The sequence below is a fragment of the Nelumbo lutea genome, chromosome 5, assembly GCF_056320005.1.
Source record: "Nelumbo lutea isolate HS-2025 chromosome 5, American lotus-T2T, whole genome shotgun sequence".
In the NCBI taxonomy this organism is placed as follows: domain Eukaryota; kingdom Viridiplantae; phylum Streptophyta; class Magnoliopsida; order Proteales; family Nelumbonaceae; genus Nelumbo; species Nelumbo lutea.
In genome coordinates, this window is record NC_142688.1 from 71,534,285 (window position 1) to 71,554,270 (window position 19,986).

Genomic DNA, 19,986 nt, shown 5'->3' on the forward strand with positions numbered 1-19,986 from the left:
AATCTAGTTTTTTAGGGGCATTTTTGTCCTTTTATACGTCTTTTTGTTATTAAGGGACTTAAATGTAATTTAAGTACTCCAATACAAGTTCTAATAAAAGGGGGATATTCCCCAACTTTTCTTTTGGCTCCAAATCTCTCCTTGAACGTTTCCTCTTCTCACTTCTCCTCCTTTCTCCTTTCTTCTTCTTCTCTTCTTCTTTCATCCTCTTCTTTTATCTTTTCCTTTTGTAAATCTTTTTGGTATCAAAGCACACTCTAGAGGGAAGTTTGACTTACAGGGGCATGGCTAACTGCTGACATCATCATTGTTGACTGTTGATGTCAGTAGACTATTTGGTCAGCATTTTTGCCAGATCTTGGAAGTCCTAGGGTTTGTTTAAGTATAATTTAAGACAGATTTTGGTAAGTTTCCATACCTGTTTGCCGTGGATTTCATTTTTCTGATTTTCTTAGAAAATCAGAAAAAAAAACCAGTCTTGCCTTCGAAATTAGCCTCTGTTCTATTGAGATTTTTTTGAACTAGTGATTCTTGTATTGGGTGATCCGTATGATATTTCTAAACACATCAAAAGTGGTTTTACTTGAATTGGTGGAGTTGAGCCTATAAGTAGTGACAATTCTAAGGAGGTGTCTGGAAATTTGTTCAGACTCGGTGACAATCCTAGTGTTCAACTTATGGTAAAACATTATGGAAGCACTTTTTTAAAATGGTCTCAATTCATAAAAATGTTTTCTACCAAAAAATTTTCATGAAAATGTTTATTGGCAGTCGTGGGAAGAATCCCTCTCCTGAAGGTCCCATATTCCCTGGATAGAAACAAGAGGACCTTACAATCATGATGTGGCTGGTAGGCTCTATGCAGCCACACATTTCTAAGAACCACATGTTCCTGTTAATGGCAAAAGACATATGGGAAGTTTCTGCTACTTACTCCCAAGTTCACAATACTGCTATAGTATATCAGCTTTGTAGAGAAGCCAGCAATCTTTGACAGGGGGAGAAACCAGTGGCATTACACTTTTCTGCTCTTCAGTTTCTATGGGAAGAAATTGATCATCTTCAGTTACTTGAGTGGAGAGATTCCTTTAATGGAAAGCAGTATAGGAAGCACATGAGAAGCTCAGGGTTTTTGAAGTTTTTACTGGGCTGAATCCCAAATATGATTTTATATAACATATTCTTAGTAACAATGTTGTCACACTTTCAGCTGCTTACTCTTTCATTCAAGGTGAAGAGAGTAGAAGGGCAGCTATGGTGCAGTCTCTTCCTATTGAACATCCATCCATGATAGTGTCATCTAACCCCAAGTCTAGTAGCAGTTCAAGGGGGCTTCAATAACTGAAAGTGATGAGGTTGTGTGATTACTGTAAGACCTAAACATACAAAATATAGGTGTTGGAAATTAGACCCTGAATTGAAACCAGCAAAATTTAAGGGAGGCAAGAAAGGCAGTGCTCATGTTGCTACTGGCTGAAATTCATCTGCATCAGTTTACCTTAGTACATGGTTTTCTTTTTTAAAACTCATGAATTAATATTCTATAAACTTAATGAGAATGATAATGTATCAGGGTTGTTGTGAGTTGTGACTAGGGATCAATATGTTCACAATATGCTATTCTACTACCTACATATATCCATGTCTTAGTTGCACTCTTTCCAGCTTAGCACCAAAGCGAAATGTCTTATTGGAAATTCCAGGATGACAACAATGTTGACTATATATAACCTGTCATAAAAGCAGAATTTGACCAACATTATAAATTTGGAGAGTGAAGCTTTTTCAATATACTTCTTTTGTATTAATGTGTTTTGGCTGTTGATATGTATACAGGTGGGGGAGAGCATTTCTAACAAGAGACTTCTTTCACAACATGGGATCAAAGATGGGAGATCAGGTATTACTTATTGTTGCTGAAGAGGGGGATGAACTTGTTGCAGGGGCTCTTAATCTTATTGGGGGAGACACTTTATTTGGGCGCTTATGGGGGTGTCTTCCACAAGTCTATTATCCAAGTTTACATTTTGAAGCTTGTTATTACCAGGTTTCTACTTCCTTATTCAAACCAACAGATATGAAAATCATGGATGAATAGCATCATGTCTTCTACTTGTGATATAGAAAATTTAATCCATTACCATCACTGTAGTGCCAAGATCTTTAATGATTTGGTGGGTGAGAGGGGGCCTGGGAGAGTAATAAACATAGAAAAATACTGGTTGAAGTTCTCTTTTGATGGTGGATTCTGACCCACTAGGTCTAATTTGAATCTGATAAGGACCTACAAAATCATGGATCCAAACTGACAGACAAATCATTTAACCATAAAATTGAATTTATTGAGAAACATTTACAAATCCATCTGATGAGGGTAGGCCTTGGTGCAATGGTTGGGTTGCTCCATTGAGACCTGGGTAACCAGGGTTCAAATCTTGGAAACAGCATCTCTATGAATCTACAAGGGTAAGGCTGTGTGCAGACCCTGCATTGGCAGGAGCCTCATGCACTGGAGACTGGACTGCCCTTTATTTACATCCCATCTTATTACCGGATTGCTGATTTACCCCTAAAGGAAGGTGATTATTTATTCCCATGTGTATCAAAAATTTTTTCAAACTATAGTTAGAGGTCTAATTTTGATTGTTTGACTTTAGGCCTCATTCGTTTGCTAGGTAAATGTATTTTACCAGGAGAAGTGTTACCTGGGTAAATACATTTGCCTGTGTTTTTTTTTTTGCCAGGAAATGTTAGATGGACAAGTGAGGGAAAGTTCCTCCTCCATGAGTAAGGGATTTACCCATCTAGGAGAATGTAAAAGTTACCCATGAAAGTATCCCAAAAATTTACTGGAGGGAAAGTTCACTTTCTGTGAGCCCTAGACTTCCCAACAGAAGAATGTGGTGACCAACTTCCCCCAACCCCCACCCCCAACTTACCAGCAAATGAATGGGCCCTTAAAGGGATTCTAGCATATCATAACTAAGCTCCTTTATGTTCCTAGCATGCCAGTATGGGACACAATACATACTCAATATGACACTATATACTGCATGGACACTTCTAGATAAGCTCTATAGAATTTGAAACTTTTAGAATATGTAAAGTAGCATATTTTAACAAATCCTAATATAAGCAAATCAGTATGTGTTGTAAATCCTATTAAATTTGTTAAGACACTTAAGAAATGATACCATCAATGGATATGACACTTAACAGAACAGAATGGTAAAACATTCATGCATCCGACCCCATATAGTTGGGATAAGGATTAGATGGTGATGAAGTGTCCTTGTTTCAGTGTTGAGTGGACCCCATAGACAATACACTGGTCTGGTGTAGGTTCTCATTCTACACTTCTACTATGCTAAATGATATAAGGTTAAATCATGAATTCTTTTCTATGTAATCCCCCTACCACATGATCAATTTATTTAGTACTCTGGCTCAAGGTTTTGGTTGAGAGAATTCTCGAAGTTTTCATACAACCCATTGCATAGTTTCAAAAGATTTCCACATTTTTTTCATAAAGATTCCTTGTTTCAGTGTTGAGTGGACCCCATAGACAATACACTGGTCTTGTGTAGGTTCTCATTCTACACTTCTACTATGCTAAAAGATATAAGGTTAAATCATGAATTCTTTTCTATGTAATCCCCCTACCACATGATCAATTTATTTAGTACTCTGGCTCAAGGTTTTGGTTGAGAGAATTCTCGAAGTTTTCATACAACCCATTGCATAGTTTCAAAAGATTTCCACATTTTTTTCATAAAGATTATTGTTTTACCATTTTCCAGGCAATTGAAGCAGCTATTGAACTAAATCTTAAAAAGGTAGAGGCAGGAGCTCAGGGAGAACATAAAATCCAGCGGGGTTACCTACCTGTGACTACTTACAGCTGCCATTACATTCTAGATGAAGGTTTTAGAGAAGCTATAAAGGACTTTCTTGTGCGTGAAACAGATCAGGTATTGTTCTTGTCTTTTTTCTTCCTGTTATTTGGCTTTACATTAAGAAGAATTATAGGTTTTCCTAGTTAATGGAATATGGTGTATCATATTAGTATTATAGATTCTATCATACATTAGTGTGTTCCATATTGTAAATAGTGTATTTATTTTATTTTAGCCCCTTTCTAGGGATATTTCATCAATTATAAATAAGTGTGATAATAGGATAATCAACAGATTAGACTAGCTAGTTGTAAACCCCACTTGCAATAATCTAAAATAAAGAAAAGAAAAACAGAAGAGAAGAAGATGGAAGAGAGAAAAGTAATGGAGGAAAAATATGGAAGAAAGGGAAGGAAGAAGAGAGAGAGTTCAAACCACTCTTCAGCCCCCAATAATCTCTTTTATTATTTAGTCGTAAAAGTGGGGACAATTACATGAGTACCCTTAGTAGGGCGGCCAGCACTAAAGATGACAATAAAAAGGAGAAAACAGGCCATAACTAAGGCCCACTACCTACTAACATAAGTTACAAATATAACTTAAAGAAAATAAAGAAACTAAGGCCCATTCGGCCCATCATCTCTACACTCCCCCTCAAGCTAAGCATGGATATCAATCATGCCTAGTTGCTTATAAAATGCTGTAACTTTGCCTTGGGGACACCCTTGTTTAGAACATCTACTAACTATTGGTCTAAGGCAATGAAAGGAAAGGAGCCTGAATATGTTTTGAACATCTCTTATAAAATGCCAGTCAACTTCAATATGCTTTGGCCTATCATGCTAAACTGGGTTGTGAGTTACGTTTATCGCAGTCTGATTATCACAATAAGCATTAAGGGCTTATCATGTTTAATACCCATCTCCTCTATAAGTGACCTGAGCCATAACAACTTTGAAACTCCATGTGCCATTGCCCTATACTCAGCCTCAGCTAAAGATCTAGCTACTATTAACTGTTTCTTACTCCTCTAGGAGACAATCTTCCCTGCAACCAAGGCATAGTAACCCGATGTAGATCTCATATCATCAATACTACCAGTCCAATTGGCACCTATGTAAACCTCTAGCTTCATGTATCCATTGCTTAGATAAGAGGGCACCCTTTCCTGGAGTTCCCTTAAAGTAACACAGAACCCGTTCATACTTCTCATACTTTGCTCTGGTAGTTGCAAGTTATTCTCCCACTAACTTCTCATCACCAAAACCTTTTTCAACCCCAAAAGAGGTGGCTATATTGCTATTGCCACTCTTCCTAGTCCCACTCTTCTTACCATTGTTGTTATTCTTGAATATAGGAGGTATAAGCTCTAGATGTAGTTTCCAACAAGTATCCTTCACGTGCTTAGGTTTCTTGCAATACTCACATACTACATCTTTCTTCTCAATACCAGCCCTTGGCTTCATCCTAGTATTGGCAAAATGATCTGTTGAGACCTCTGTAACCTGCACGTCTCTGACTTTCCTCACTGCTAACTGTGGCATAGGGTTGGGACTAGGTAACCATCTTTTGCATCTAACAATGTCATACTCGGGATTGAATCCGGTGAGGAACTCAAAGACCCAATTTATCTCCACTAACTTCCTAGGAGTCCCAGCATCTTTTGTACACCCCTAAAGAATAGTCTCCAAGTCCATCTCCTACCAAAGAGATTTCAGCACGGAGAAATAAACAGCCAAAGATTTCTCCCCCTATCTTAAATTATTGGCATCATTCTTTAGCTTGTAGGCCCTAGAAACATTCAACTTCTGGTAATAGGTCTCTGTAACATTGTCCCATACCTCTTGCAATCTTCATTCACAAGTAATGCTAACTAATATGAAGTTGCATGGAATTCACTAACAAACCTACTACAGTGTAGTTCTCCTACATCCACCTCTCATAGGTAGGGTCATCCTCCACGGGTTTCTCCTTGGTCCCAGTGATGTACCCCCATTTACCTGTATTGCATACATGAATCTTTATAGACTGAAACCAAGCTAAAAAATTGGTTCCATCCAACTTTATTGAGGTTATTGCCCCTAATAGAGTCTCCAAAGACCCTCTTGGACCAAACCTGAAATCGGTGGAGAGTTTCATCTCACCTCCAATTCGCTCCATTGGACAAACGAAGACAAACAAAAATCAAAATAGGGTGCTACTAGTCAAGAATTACTGTCCTAAGTCCAAAGCTTCTCTTCAAATAGCCAAAATGAGGGTTTTCACTAGAGCCAACAAAATGGGAAAAAGTCTGGCTGCTCCTGCCAAAGGCTTCAGAAACCTTTCCAACTTGGGTCGATCTCAAAGATAATCAGAATGCTTCTATTCTATCCCCAAGTGTCCACTTCCAGACTCCCTCTATACCCCGTAATCAAAAGGTTCTCCAATTAGCTAGGGTTTTTAGGAAACTCTCTAAGAACCTGCCTTGGGCCCCAAACCAGCACTACAATCTTCTCCAAGAACCTCCTCTAACTAGGCTGAATACTTTCCTCTAACTAGGCTGCACTACAATCTTCTCCCCAAACCAGCACTCTAGTACCAAGTTGTAGATCCCATCTGCAATAATCTGAGAAAAAGAAAAGAAAAAAAAAAGGAGAAGAAGAAGACTGAAGAGAGAAAATTAATGGAGGAAGAAGAAGGAAGAAAGGGAAGGAAGAAGAAGGAGGGTTCAAACCCCTCTTCAGCCCCCAAATAATCTCTTTTATTCTTTAGTTGTAAAAGTGGGGACAATTACATGAGTACCCTTACTAGGGCAGTCAGCACTACCTACTCACATAACTAAGGCCCAATACCTACTAACATAAGTCATAAACATAACTTAAAGAAAATAAAGAAACTAGGGCCCATTCGGCCCATCATCTCTATTCCCATCAATTTTATTTTTTTCATTTATACTGTTTGCTTTGGTTTGCTTCAAAATTAATATGGTGTCAAAGCAGCTTTCTTGCACAAGATTTTAAAGTAGTTGATACTTGAGCATTGATGTTTAGAACATCAATGAATGGCTAGAAAATAAGTTTGGTATTGGTGAATTGTAGTAAGAAAATTTGAATTGACTTGTTTTGTTGATTGATTCCTAAATTGGCTTTTCATTTGATTTTAATCAATATGAGAAGTTTTATTTTAGAGACCAGAAATTTTTGGTGGATTTTTTGCTGAGTTTTACGGCCTTGGTTTTGATCATTCCAAAGAACCTTTTTTACAGAAAATTGTTGAGTTATCTATAAGCTATCTTGTTACAGTTCACTTAATGTGACCATGGTAGGCATACAACAAAGCCTTTCTAGGCATTCTCTTCTAATAACACAATATCCTTTCAATAGCAGCAAGATGAGAAGTGCAGGGATGATGCATATATTGACTGACTATACTAACAACATTGGAAATGTCTAGTCTAGTCAAACATAGATAAAGTTATTTTAGATAAAACAAGACCAATCGATCAAAACAGTCCCAAACATGATTGAATCAAAGACTCAGATCTGAATATGTCTGAGTTTTGTAGAAGAAAATCTCAAATAAATAAGAAGGGGACATGAAATCACCACCAAAAAAATGTCTAAAATCATATCAATCAAAATTTAGGGTTTCCAAAAACTGAAGGAACTGGAAGATGTGCCAACTATACCATCTACTGATGTCAGTATTCGGCATTGATGACATCAACCATGGCTACTGTAGTCAAGCCTTGTTCTGCAGGTTGCTTACCAACTTGAACAATCAAAGATTGTGAGAGAGAGAGAAGGAAGAAAATAAGAAAGAAGAAAAGAGGAGAAAAATTTTGAAGAGAAACCAATATACATTGGTCGTTCGTTAGAATTTATACTAATATACATGATTTACAGTTATACCCTCAATTAGAGAAAAACATGTCAAAGACAAAAAATACCCTTAGATAGATGCCTCGTGACACTCCTGAATTATATAAATGGAGTTAAATTGTTTAGCATTTTTTGTAACTTCTTATCATGGTTCACAATATCGACGATATTTGGCAAAATATCCCCGATATATCCCCATTTGCTCGGTGGCAATACGAAATCTTCCGGGAATCTTTTTCTCCAAATATCCTTGATATTTTGCCGATATGCTGACTATGTTTCAGATTTCATTGATAGATTATATATTTAAAGTTTAAAACTTCAGAATATTATTAAATGCTTTTCAATATTTCATTACAATCATCATAGTTTTTTAAAAATATTTTCCTGGAAGAACCAACAGGGAATTAGTGATTTGATAATTGGCTTACTAATTTGATATGATTCACTTACCAAATCACTATAATTCAAAGGAAAAAGAGAAATGCGTATAACTACAAAAGAGTATTTTCAATCTAATCAAAACATATAGTAACAATAGAGATGAAAATTAAAATGGCAAGCGATTGACATATATAAAGAAGAGATGGATAAAGATCAAAAGGTTGACAAAGAGAAACATACCTATTACAATTGCTTAATTTTTTCCTATTTGATTTTTTCAGTTCTTTGTTATGGTTTGAGCCTAAAATGTGCAATTATATTTTTTCTAATGATCTCATGAAGGTTTATTAAGTTAATGTTTCTAGAATTTTTTCTTTATTTTTTTAGCAAACTATCCAAAATTTCTCCAACTCAACATGGCAAATTTTTCATTGGTATCGAATATCGATATTACAAACCATAGTTTTTATCTTTTTACATTCTCGCTATTCATATTGGTGTGCCAGTTATCTCTTTGTATGAATGAATTTAACTGTTTGACTTTAATTGTAACTTTAGTTTGATATTCTAATTATTCCTTTCTGTAGTGGCTGCTGTTCTATATGTTAGACATCACTGAATTAATATCTTTTATATTAGATATTCTTTAGGCGAGAGTTTTTACTTCACCCATTATCAGATTATTTTATCTCCCACTTTGGTCCTTTTTCTAAACGATCTATACTTGTATAGCTCCTCCTGTATATTTATATATAAAATTTATACAAAAAACCTATTGAATGATTAAAATCATCTTCAAGAAGTCCAAATGATTAATAGACTTAATATAATCTTGACAATAGTTGTTTTGAACAGCTGTACCTGTTCATTTTATATATAGGGTTCAACCTGTTATCCTATTAATCCTTTATCTTTCAGGGATAAGGATGATTCCTACAGTAGCAGTACTTCTGAATTGTGTAATGCAATAGAATCAGTGATTTAAAAGGCGCGCCTAGGTGCACAGGTGAGGCGCATTTTGGAGTAGTCACCTCGCCCAAGTCCTAGGCGCAGAACTTTCAAAAGACACATGCGTGGTGTTGAGACCTAAACACTCCTTCCAGAACCCACTAGAGGAGTGGAGCAGGCCACCACCCATCAGCCATTCACAAGGAGACAGAGAAGACAGGCGACAAAGCCTCAGAATTAGTTACACTCAGAGTTGGTTACTCTGCCGCCAGAGGATATTCCATCCATGTTATCTGCCAGAGTTAGTTACCCAGAAATCAGAGGATATTCCCTCTGATATTACACCTGTAGACCAGCTATATAAGGCCATCATCATATAATGAAAGCAATGAATGATTCTCCTTTTATTTTCTTCTCCCTGAGTCCAGTTATTTCCTTCCTTCCCTTCTCTTTTTCTCCCCATCTTCTGTTTCAGGAGGTCAAGCTTCCCTCGAAGAGGCTTCCAAGGTGAGCGGAAACTCACCAAGTTGGTATCGGAGCCAAGTCGCAGACCAGCTATGCCGCAAACAAGATCCTCTACCATGGAAGATAGAGTCAACCAACTTGAGATTGGGTTCCACCAGGTGTTGAACGAACTCAGGGATCTCAAGGTGGTCATCTCTAACCTTGCCTCTCAACAACAATTCAACGAGACCAATCATCCAGCAGGGGCTGACGCCTCTGCTTCCGGTAGCCAAGGAACTAGGTATTACCCCACCGGAAAGGTCACTAAAATCAATTTTCCCAACTATTCCGGTGGAGATCCCATTCCTTGGATTTTCAGAGTAGAGAGATTCTTCAAGTACCATGAAACCCCTACACACCAGCGCGTCGCCATCGCCTCCATTCACCTAGAAGGAGACGCTATTCTCTGGCTCCAGTGGTATTGACAAACCCATCCTCAGGTAACTTGGGTGGAGTTCACGGAAGCTCTGTGCATCCGTTTTGGGCCGACAGCGTTCGTGGATTACGACGAACTCCTCACTCGACTAAAATAGACTGGGACGGTAGCAGACTACCAGCTCGAGTTCGAAAGAATGGTGACCAGGGTACATGGATGGCCGGAGAAGGCCTTGGTGGGGTGTTTTGTGGGAGGTCTCAGAGAAGACATCCGCCTGGAAGTGAGCTCTTTGACCAGCGACAGTCATGGCGGTGGTGGGTATGGCTCGCCTGCAAGAAGAGAAGATCGACAGTATGCGTAGAACCAGCAAGCTATCCTACCCGAATGTGAGGGTTCCCCAGCGGGTCGAACAACAACCCATGAAACAAGTTGGGGATTCTCAGAAGCCCATTTTTCCCAGGCCCACTGTGCCCTTCAAATGCCTCTCGTAGACTGAGATGCAGGCCTGACGCGAGAAGGGCCTCTTTACAATTGTGATGACAATTTTGGACCAGGCCATAAGTGCAGAGTTCAACGTGTGTTTCTCCTTTAGATAGAGGAAGAACCAGAAGGGACCGTCTCAGAACACGTAGAAGACTGTGAACTGATCTCAGATGAACCTGAACCTGTTGGAGTCGAGATCTCCTTACACGCCCTCATGGGCCTCAACCCTCTTCAATCCATGCGAGTAGAAGGAAGGTTGGTAGGCCGATCTGTCATGATCTTGATTGACAATGGCTCTACCCTGAATTTCATCACTTTCCGATTAGCAAGGCAACTAGGTATGACTATACAACCCACTCCACTCTTTTCGATCTATGTGGCTAATGGAAGTCAAATGTTATGTGATGGTGTGTGCAAGAAGGAAAAGATCCTTATACAAGGCCACTATTTCGTGGTAGATCTCCACCCATTGGGTTTCTCAGGGGCTGATATCATTCTGGGAATTCATTGGTTGCGTGGCCTAGGGCCTGCACTTTGTGATTGGGCCAAAATGACAATGGACTTTTATCAGGATGGTCGGACTTGCCATCTACAAGGGGTGCGGCCTCCGAGTCCCCAAGGTGATATTGTAGCTTCCATGTTACGGGCCTCCAAGGATACTGGATAACCCTTATTTATGCACTTAGGCATGCAGCCCACAGTTCCAACTTTAAACAATCAAGGCTGTGACCATGTTATGGGCCCGGGCATAGGATCTCGTCACGGGTCGGTCCACGGGGAGAAAGCCCTGCTTTCCCTTGGGCCTTCCCTTGTGTGCAGAACCTATTGTGGAAAACTGAATGGGTGATTTGTCCAAGAGACCACCCGAACTCTCCTCACTCCTCTTGATTAGAAAACTGAATGTCTTTACTTCAACTCGTAGCTCCTTAAATAGGAGATTACAGAAGGAAATTCCTTGTTGGATTCGGCATGGCTAGGGTAATCCAACTCAAACTCAAACTCCTAATTACCTACTCCTAATGGTAACACAACTCTTACTTAAGAAGATAAGATGAAGATAAGGGATAAGGGATGGTGTAGCTGGCGGCGAGTTGGTGAGCAGAGCTGATGTGGTAAGATAAGTGTGGACCCACCCTGATGAGCTGTCGTGTGGGCCCTGCCCTACTACTGCTATCGGGCGGTGCTCGCGTCTCACAGTGCTGCTGCTGCCGTGTGGTGCGTGCTGCTGTCTAGTGTTGTTGTCATGCGGTGCGTGTTGCTGCCTCGTGCTGCTGCCGTGCGGTGCGTGTTGCGCGCTGTCGACGCTGCCTAGCGGTGCATGTTGCTGTGCAGCCTGCTGTGCATGCTGCTACCTATGACTATGCCGCAGCACGCTGCTACCTATGACTGCGTCGCAGCACGCTGCCGAGCGGTGTGTCCATAACATCACACCCCTCCTAGACTATGAGCTTGTCCTCAAGCTCGAATTGGGTGTCGAAAACACCGTCAAAGGAATCTTGGATAGGTGGAATGGCTTTGCCCTCCTGGATCGAGTTCCCATGGAGGGGGTTCATCCTCATCTTCCTCATGTTTCACCAGGAGGCAGAAAAGTCTCTTGCACTTGTGCCTTGCTGAGTAGAGTTCATCACAATTAAAACATTGCCCTCTCACCTTGCGTTCTGCCATCTCAGCCCTGGACAAGTGCTTAATAGGGGGTGTACCGATGCTGCTCCCCACACCGGATTCTGATCTGGAATTGGTGCTCGTCTCTGGCTTCCGTTCTGGGCTGGCTGGTGGATATGGAGCCATTCCGAGTGGTTCCTTGTTGGCTGCCAGCGAAGGCCCTCCTCCAGTAGGCTTCGGGTTTGCCCAAGCCGTTGCTGGGCATCCCATGCTGGACGATCCTCGGCTAATCTATAGTTTGCGCTCGAAGGCTCGGGCTAAATTCATTGCCGTGACCAAGTTAGGCGGGCTCTGCATCTCTACATCAACTCTCAGGGGTTTGGCTAGACCAGCTGTGAACATATCCACCTCCTGGTCTGGGCGTACTGAAGAGGCCCTGGCGAGAAGGGTCTGGAACTGCCACTGATACTCTGCTAAGGTCCCGGTTTGCTTGAGGTTAATGAGTTCCCCCAAGGGGTTGCTTGTTAATGGGGGTCCGAACCGAAGGAGGCAATACGACTTGAACTGATCCCAACTAAGACCTGGTTCCTCCTGCTCCACTCGGTAGAACCAGAGTTGCGCTTCTTCGGTCAGGTGGAATGCGGCCAAGCTGACCTTGTCCTTCTCTTCCGTGCGTTGATTACGGAAGAATTGCTCATAGCGGTACAGCCATCCTAGTGGGTTGCCGCTGCCGCTGTATGAGGGAAACTCCAAACGGCTATACTTAGGAATAACTGTAGCTGTCGGGGCAGCGATCTGCTGTTCGCTGGATGCCTCTGCCCAGTCCGGACGGCAACTGTTTATGTTGGCGATTCCCTCAGAACTCCTTTCTTTGTTGGAGAGGAATGTTTTCAGCAGGCGTCGCAGCTCCCGGACATCTTCTTTGACTTCACGAACCTCCATGCTGGTTTCTGCTAGCCTATGTTCCAGTTCGTGGACGTTGGATGATAGCTGCTCCATATCGCCCATGACGTTTGGCTCTGATACCAGAATGTTATGGGCCCGGGCGTAGGATCTCGTCATGGGTCGGTCCACGAGGAGAAAGCCCTGCTTTCCCTTGCGCCTTCCCTTGCGTGCAGAACCTATTGTGGAAAACCGAATGGGTGATCTGTCCAAGAGACCACCCGGACTCTCCTCACTCTTCTCTTGACTGGAAAATTGAATGTCTTCAACTCGTAGCTCCTTAAATAGGAGATTACAGAAGGAAATTCCTTGTTGGATTCGGCTAGGCTAGGGTAATCCAACTCAAACTCAAACTCCTAATTACCTACTCCTAATGGTAACACAACTCTTACTTAAGAAGATAAGATGAGGACAAGGGATAAGGGATGGTGTAGCTGGCGGCGAGTTGATGAGCAGAGCTGATGTGGTAAGATAAGTGTGGACCCACCCTGATGAGCTGTTGTGTGGGCCCCGCCCTACTACTGCTATCGGGCGGTGCGCGTGTCTCGCAGTGCTGCTGCCATGAGGTGCGCGCTGTCGAGCGGTGCGTGCTGTTGTGCGGCTCGCTGTGCATGCTGCTGCCTATGACTGCGCCGCAGCGCGCTGCCGGGCGGTGTGTCCATAAAAGACCAACCCACGGAAGCCCAACACGAGGCACTACGATCGATACTCGATCAGTTTGGTGATGTGTTCAAGGAACCAAGCCAATTACCTCCACCCCGGGCCCATGACCATCAGATACCCCTCTTACCAAATTCTAAACTGGCCAACGTGAGGCCATATAGATACCCCTATTTCCAGAAGCTAGAAATTGAGAAGGCAGTAAGAGATCTAATGAACAAGGGGCATATACAGACCAGCACCAGCCCATTTTCATCCCCTATACTCCTAGTAAAAAAGGATGGTAGTTGGCGGTTTTGTGTAGATTACCGGGCCCTGAATCAGATTACAGTGAAGGACAAGTTCCCGATACCCCTCATTGATGAACTGCTAGACGAGTTAGGAGAAGCACAGGTGTTCTCCAAACTTGACCTGCAATCCGGGTATCATCAGATCCGGGTTCACCAGGCCGACATCCACAAGACAGCCTTTAGAACCCATGATGGCCATTATGAGTTTCTGGTTATGCCGTTTGGACTCACAAACGCCCCCTCCACCTTCCAGGCCCTCATGAATGACATTTTCAGGCCATTCTTAAGGCAATTTATTTTAGTATTCTTTGATGACATTCTGGTTTACAGCAAGGATTGGGACACCCATATGGAACATCTGAAACTTATCCTCACCACTCTAAGGGAATATCAGTTACATGCCAAAATGACCAAGTGTTCTTTTGGACAATAACAGATACAATACTTAGGCAATGTGGTTGCAGCAGGGCGGGTCATGGCAGACCCAGAAAAGATAGATGCCATCCAAAAATGGCCCAAGCCCACTACTATAAAGGCTCTCAGGGGTTTCCTTGAGCTTACCGGGTATTATAGGCGCTTCATTAAGGGGTATGGGCTCATGGCCGCCCCGCTAACACGTCTGTTGAAGAAGTATTCTTTCAGTTGGGCTGATGAGGCCCAACGGGCCTTTGAAGACTTGAAGACAGCAGTTTCGAGCCCTCCAGTCCTTACTCTTCTGGACCTCACCTAGCCCTTTGAGATAGAGTGTGATGCCTCAGGTGCAGGGGTAGGGGTCGTCCTGATGCAGAAGGGACAACCCATTGCTTACTTCAGCAAATCCCTATCAGCTGCTCACCAGAACCAGTCCACTTATGTCAAGGAGATGATGGCAGTGGTAATGGCAGTCCAGAAATGGCGTACATACCTATTGGGACGGCAATTTATCATCAGATCAGACCAACGAAGTCTGAAGTATATAGCAAAACAAAGAGTGCACACCCCGGAGCAGCAAAAGTGGCTTAGTAAACTGATGGGCTTCAACTACCGAATAGAGTATAAACCTGGGCCCGCCAACAAGGTAGCCGATGCCTTATTGCGGGTAGAGGAGCTGGCCCAACTAACCTACTCTCAGCCTAGTTATCCCTTGTTTGAAGCCATACGACAAGAGGCAATGTCTGACCCGCAGCTGCAAGACATTAGGGAAAAAGTGAGGCAGGACCCTTCCCAGGTTGCAGGTTACCAAATTGTAGGACCAGACCTCTTCTTTAAGGGCAGGTTCGTGATTGCTCCAAATTCCAGCCACAAAACTGAACTATTGAAGTTGTTTCATGATTCTACTTTGGGGGGACATTCAGGAGTGCTAAGGACTCTAAAGAGGCTCAGCAGCCACTACCATTGGGTAGGAATGTGCAAGGACGTGTTACACTGTGTCCGAATGCCAAACCTGTCAACAGCAGAAATACTCCTCACAGTCTCCCGCGGGCCTTGTACAACCCCTCAAGATTCCAGAGCAAGTATGGGAAGACCTCTACATGGACTTCATCACCGGACTTCCCCGTTCTCTAGGGAAGGAGGTTATCATGGTAGTAGTTGACCGTCTCACCAAGTATAGCCATTTCTCTGCCCTGCCTCACCCATACACCGCAGCAACGGTGGCTGACATATTCATACGGGACGTCGCAAAATTGCATGGGACACCAAGATCCATTGTCTCGAACCGTGACCCTGCCTTCTTGAGTTCATTCTGGAAGGAATACTTCCGATTGCAAGGAACCCAACTGCACCCATCCACAAGTTACCACCCCCAGACGAATGGACAGACTGAAGTTCTTAATTGGTGCTTAGAAGCCTAGCTGAGATGCTTCATAGGGGAGAAGCCCAAACAGTGGGCCCATTGGCTCCCGTGGGCAGAATACTGGTACAACACGACTTATCAGTCAGCGGCAGGAATGACACCCTTCAAGGCTCTATATGGCAGAGAACCTCCTCCCATATTACCTTATGAATTTGGGTCGGCTAAGGTGACGGAAGTAGAGACTCGCCTACTAGCAAGAGACGAGATCCTTAGACTGCTCAAGGCCAATTTGATTAAAGCCCAGCAACGGATGAAGGTCTACTATGACTCTCACCACCGCCCACTAGAGTTTCAAGTAGGTGATTTTGTCTACCTTAAGCTCCAACCTCACCACCAGGTCTAAGTGATGAGACGGGCTTGGCACAAGATAGCTCCCAAATATTATGGGCCCTATAAGGTGCTAGAGAGAGTGGGCCTTGTTACTTACAGATTGGACCTCCCTGCTACCTCGAAGCTTCACCCGGTGTTTCACATCTCACTTCTCAGGAAAGCTATGGGGAATCATACCCCTATCTCACCCAACTTACCCCAATTTACAGAGGAAGGGGACATTTACACGAAGCCTATCAAGATTGTGGATTTCTGATGGGTTCGGCGAGGAGGGCAGGTTGTGCCAGAAGGAAAGGTTGAATGGGCCAGACTGCCCCCAAAAGAGGCCACTTGGGAACCATATCTAAGGCTGAATGAGAGGTTTCCCAACCTAGACCTTGAGGGCAAGGTCAGTGCTAAGGGGGAAGGAACTGTTGAGACCCAAACACTCCTTCCAGAACCCACTAGGGGAGTGGAGCAGGCCACCACCCATCAGCCATTCACAAGGAGACAGAGAAGACAGGCGACAGAGCCCCAGAATTAGTTGCACTCAGAGTTGGTTACTCTGCCGCCAGAGGATATTCCATCCATGTTATCTGCTAGAGTTAGTTACCCAGAAATCAGAGGATATTCCCTCTGATATTACACCTGTAGGCCAGCTATATAAGGCCATCATCATATAATGAAAGCAATGAATGATTCTCCTTTTATTTTCTTCTCCCTGAGTCCAGTTATTTCCTTCCTTCCCTTCTTTTTTTCTCCCCATCTTCTGTTTCAAGAGGTCAAGCTTCCCTCGAAGAGGCTTCCGAGGTGAGTGGAAACTCACCACGTGGTGTGCCTAGGCATGCGCCCGATGCATCTTGCACCTTGGCCCAGGCGTGTGCCTTTTGAAAATTGTATGTTTTTTTGCTTTTTTTGAACCTAGCGGTTGGGCCAGGAGCGGATCAGAGCTCCAAGAACCCCCTATTTGCCAATGTTATTCTTTCATTCATCTTATTAAAATATCTTCTTAAAAGGCAATTAAAATTATAAAATCATTATTTTCTTGTCAGAATTAATAATTTAAGCCCCTAACATGAACTTGTTTGGGCTTTCCTTGAGGGCGTGGCACAAAGGCGATGAAGGGTTGAGAGATCCATCACATGGACGCCCAAAGATTGCGGAATAAGGGGCGAATTTAAAAAATTTTTCTCTCCCTTCAACTGGGAATCACATTCCCTATTTAGAAAATCATATTTTCAAGGATAAATCTTGAACCTTAAACTGAACCAGATCTGAACCAAAAGGAATGGGAGAGAATGATACCTGATACGGAGAAGCAATATCTCCCAACGAAGGTGTTCACGCCCAAGGAAGGATCCAAAGACTGCTCCCACTGAAGATGGCGCAGTGCAGGATGGAGCAGAATCAGCAGTGTTCTTCCCCAAGAACTCTGTCCTTCGCAAGAAACAACAGGATGGAACGTGAGCACAGCTCCCTTTTCAATCCTTTCTCAAAGAATTGTTGTCAAGATCCAATCTTGACTTCTCCCACAGCTGGAGATCGAACTGGCAAACAGGGCGGCAAGAGCAGGGAGGCGGCAAGAGAGTATTCGCAGGGTGCAGAATTCTCTCTTCTTGATTTCAGCACTAAAGAGGATCTGATGTGTTTCTTGGTCTCTCTCAAGGCTGCCGCCCCCTCCTTCCTTTTGTTAACTTGAAAAGATCAGCTCCTAATCCCATTAGGAGGTGCTTATCCAAATCATATTTGGATCAGCCTTCTCTTCTAATGATAAGGATAAACCCTTATCTTATCTGTAGATTAGATTAGCTTTATCATAATCTTATTAGGAGGTTTCTAGATCTGAATCACATTCAGATCTGGACTCTCTGAGTGGATAGGATTAAGACCCTATCCTATCTGCTAATCCATCTCAGAATTCGCCCCTTTAATTAACTAAATTAATAGCCCAGTTCGAAATGGGCTTTAGGCCCATTAAGCTTATGTGCTCACTTAACCTTTCTAACTGCTGCCCAGTTGGGCTTCCTTGTATGGCGTGGGACCCAAGCATTGATCTACACATCAGCCACATGGGTTCGGCCCAAGGCCTGGTCGAATACACTGTTAAAGACAGTGCACCCCCTGAAACCCATCAAATGGGCTCTATGGGCCCAACACTTACCCTAAGTGGTCCCTGGGCCAAGCCACCTTGTAACACCCAGGGACTGTGGGCAGATGCAAGATTAGCCCATCAGGTATTATCCTCAATGGTCTTACACTTAACTTCTCAGCCCATAATGATCTTACACTGCCCGACAAGAGAGGACCTCTCCCTCGGCTGTAAGGAACAGTGTTGCACTCTCCACTTATATGGATGCCGGGAATCAAAACCTTTTGCAAACATTTTAGAAACCATAGTGTATATACTTTTATATTTCATATAAAATATATTTTGCAAAACAAATTTCAACGGTTGAAATCGACTGCCGGCAGTCTTGGTTTCCAACAATGAGAGTGCATCCCCGAACATTACCTTTGTCCGACAAAGGGGCTGATCCTGTCACTATGATCACCCACTCAGATGAATTCTCGGATTGTCCCAACATACCCAGGTTTTGACCCCCGCTAAGGATCTCACTGATTGGTACATCAAAGACAGCCTGATCCGACACCTAGTGCAGTATCATAATCGAGTCTAGGGGTCGGGTGTAACTTTCCAGTTTTGCCCATCAATCTCCAAGGTCCAGGGCAATACTGGAAATCTGGTCCAGTTCAAAGGTTTAATTAATCCCACACTGTATGTGCCTAGGGTCTCACCCCGGTAGCTGAGACAAGCCACCCCAACCGACTTGGTGGCACCACAGTGTCAGCCTTGTCAGGATAAGTCTCCCCAGACCGACCCACTGGCTGTGAACATTCAAAACTAACACGAGTCTCAATAAGTGTCCAATTTAAGGGTAATACACAGAAACATACCAAGGGAACATGAATCAAATATGTACTTTTAATCATTTACAATAAACTCATAAAGTACATCAATTTTGATTGAAGCTAAGGGCATACAAAACTGTCTAACAGGCGACTCATAGAATAAAAAATGTAATATGTTTTACATCACATTAGCTACTTGAAGTATTGCAATTGAGGAAAAAAAGAGATTGTGGACTTTACATGCTTGGAAATGTTTTATATGTTTGATTTTATATTTAAATTTTCATTTGAATATGCTTTGCATGTTAAGTTTATGTATTTTAATTTTAGATAATAGGTCTTTTAAACCATTAATTTTAAAATTTAAGTTTATATTTCTTATTAATATTATGTTTAATATTTTTATTTTTTTGGCATTTTTTTGAATTTTTCTGACTTTTGTTTTTGATTTTTAGCAATTTTTTGGCATTATTATGTTTAATAAAAGGCGCACACCTCGCCTTGCATCTCTCACCTGGAGCGTAAATTGGCCCTTACGCCTTTTTGTGCCTTTGTCTTTTAAAACACTGAATAGAATCATGGTTTAAAATGTCCCTAATTTCCCTAATATTTCCACAACATATTTCCATTTCCGTAGTTAGTGACACAATTTTACCATAATCGACATTTCCCCAATGAACACTACCAGCACTATGTGGAGTATAAGAGATAGTTTCCATAACATATTTCCAATTCCACTTCCATGGGTAGTGACATGAAATTTTATTGGAATCGACTTATTTCCCAATGAACACTACCAGTACTATGTGGAGTCCAAGAGTATTATAACATAAGTTGGTGACAATATTCCAGATATGTGAGGTAACAGTGTTATTTTACCCCTAACTTACATTATAACCACTTTGAGCTAGCTCAATATTCATTTCAAACATGAAGTTAAATATTAATTTTTTGTTTGTGTAATAGATTATATGGATGATCTATTACA

General features: G+C 42.3%; 1 protein-coding gene across 10 annotated transcripts in view; it reads left to right on the top strand.

Moving 5' to 3' along the window:
* Positions 1-19,986, top strand: part of LOC148852865 (acyl-CoA) — a 99,566-nt gene that overhangs the window by 71,267 nt on the left and 8,313 nt on the right. For 6 of the 10 annotated variants that reach the window (XM_088945628.1, XM_088945631.1, XM_088945632.1 and 3 more), the window contains 2 exons: positions 1,837-2,047; positions 3,801-3,971. In XM_088945628.1, the coding sequence (XP_088801754.1) occupies positions 1,837-2,047; positions 3,801-3,971 (382 nt within the window). The remainder of the gene's footprint in view (positions 1-1,836; positions 2,048-3,800; positions 3,972-19,986) is intronic. The other 4 variants (XM_088945633.1, XM_088945638.1, XM_088945637.1 and 1 more) reach the window with 1 other exon arrangement.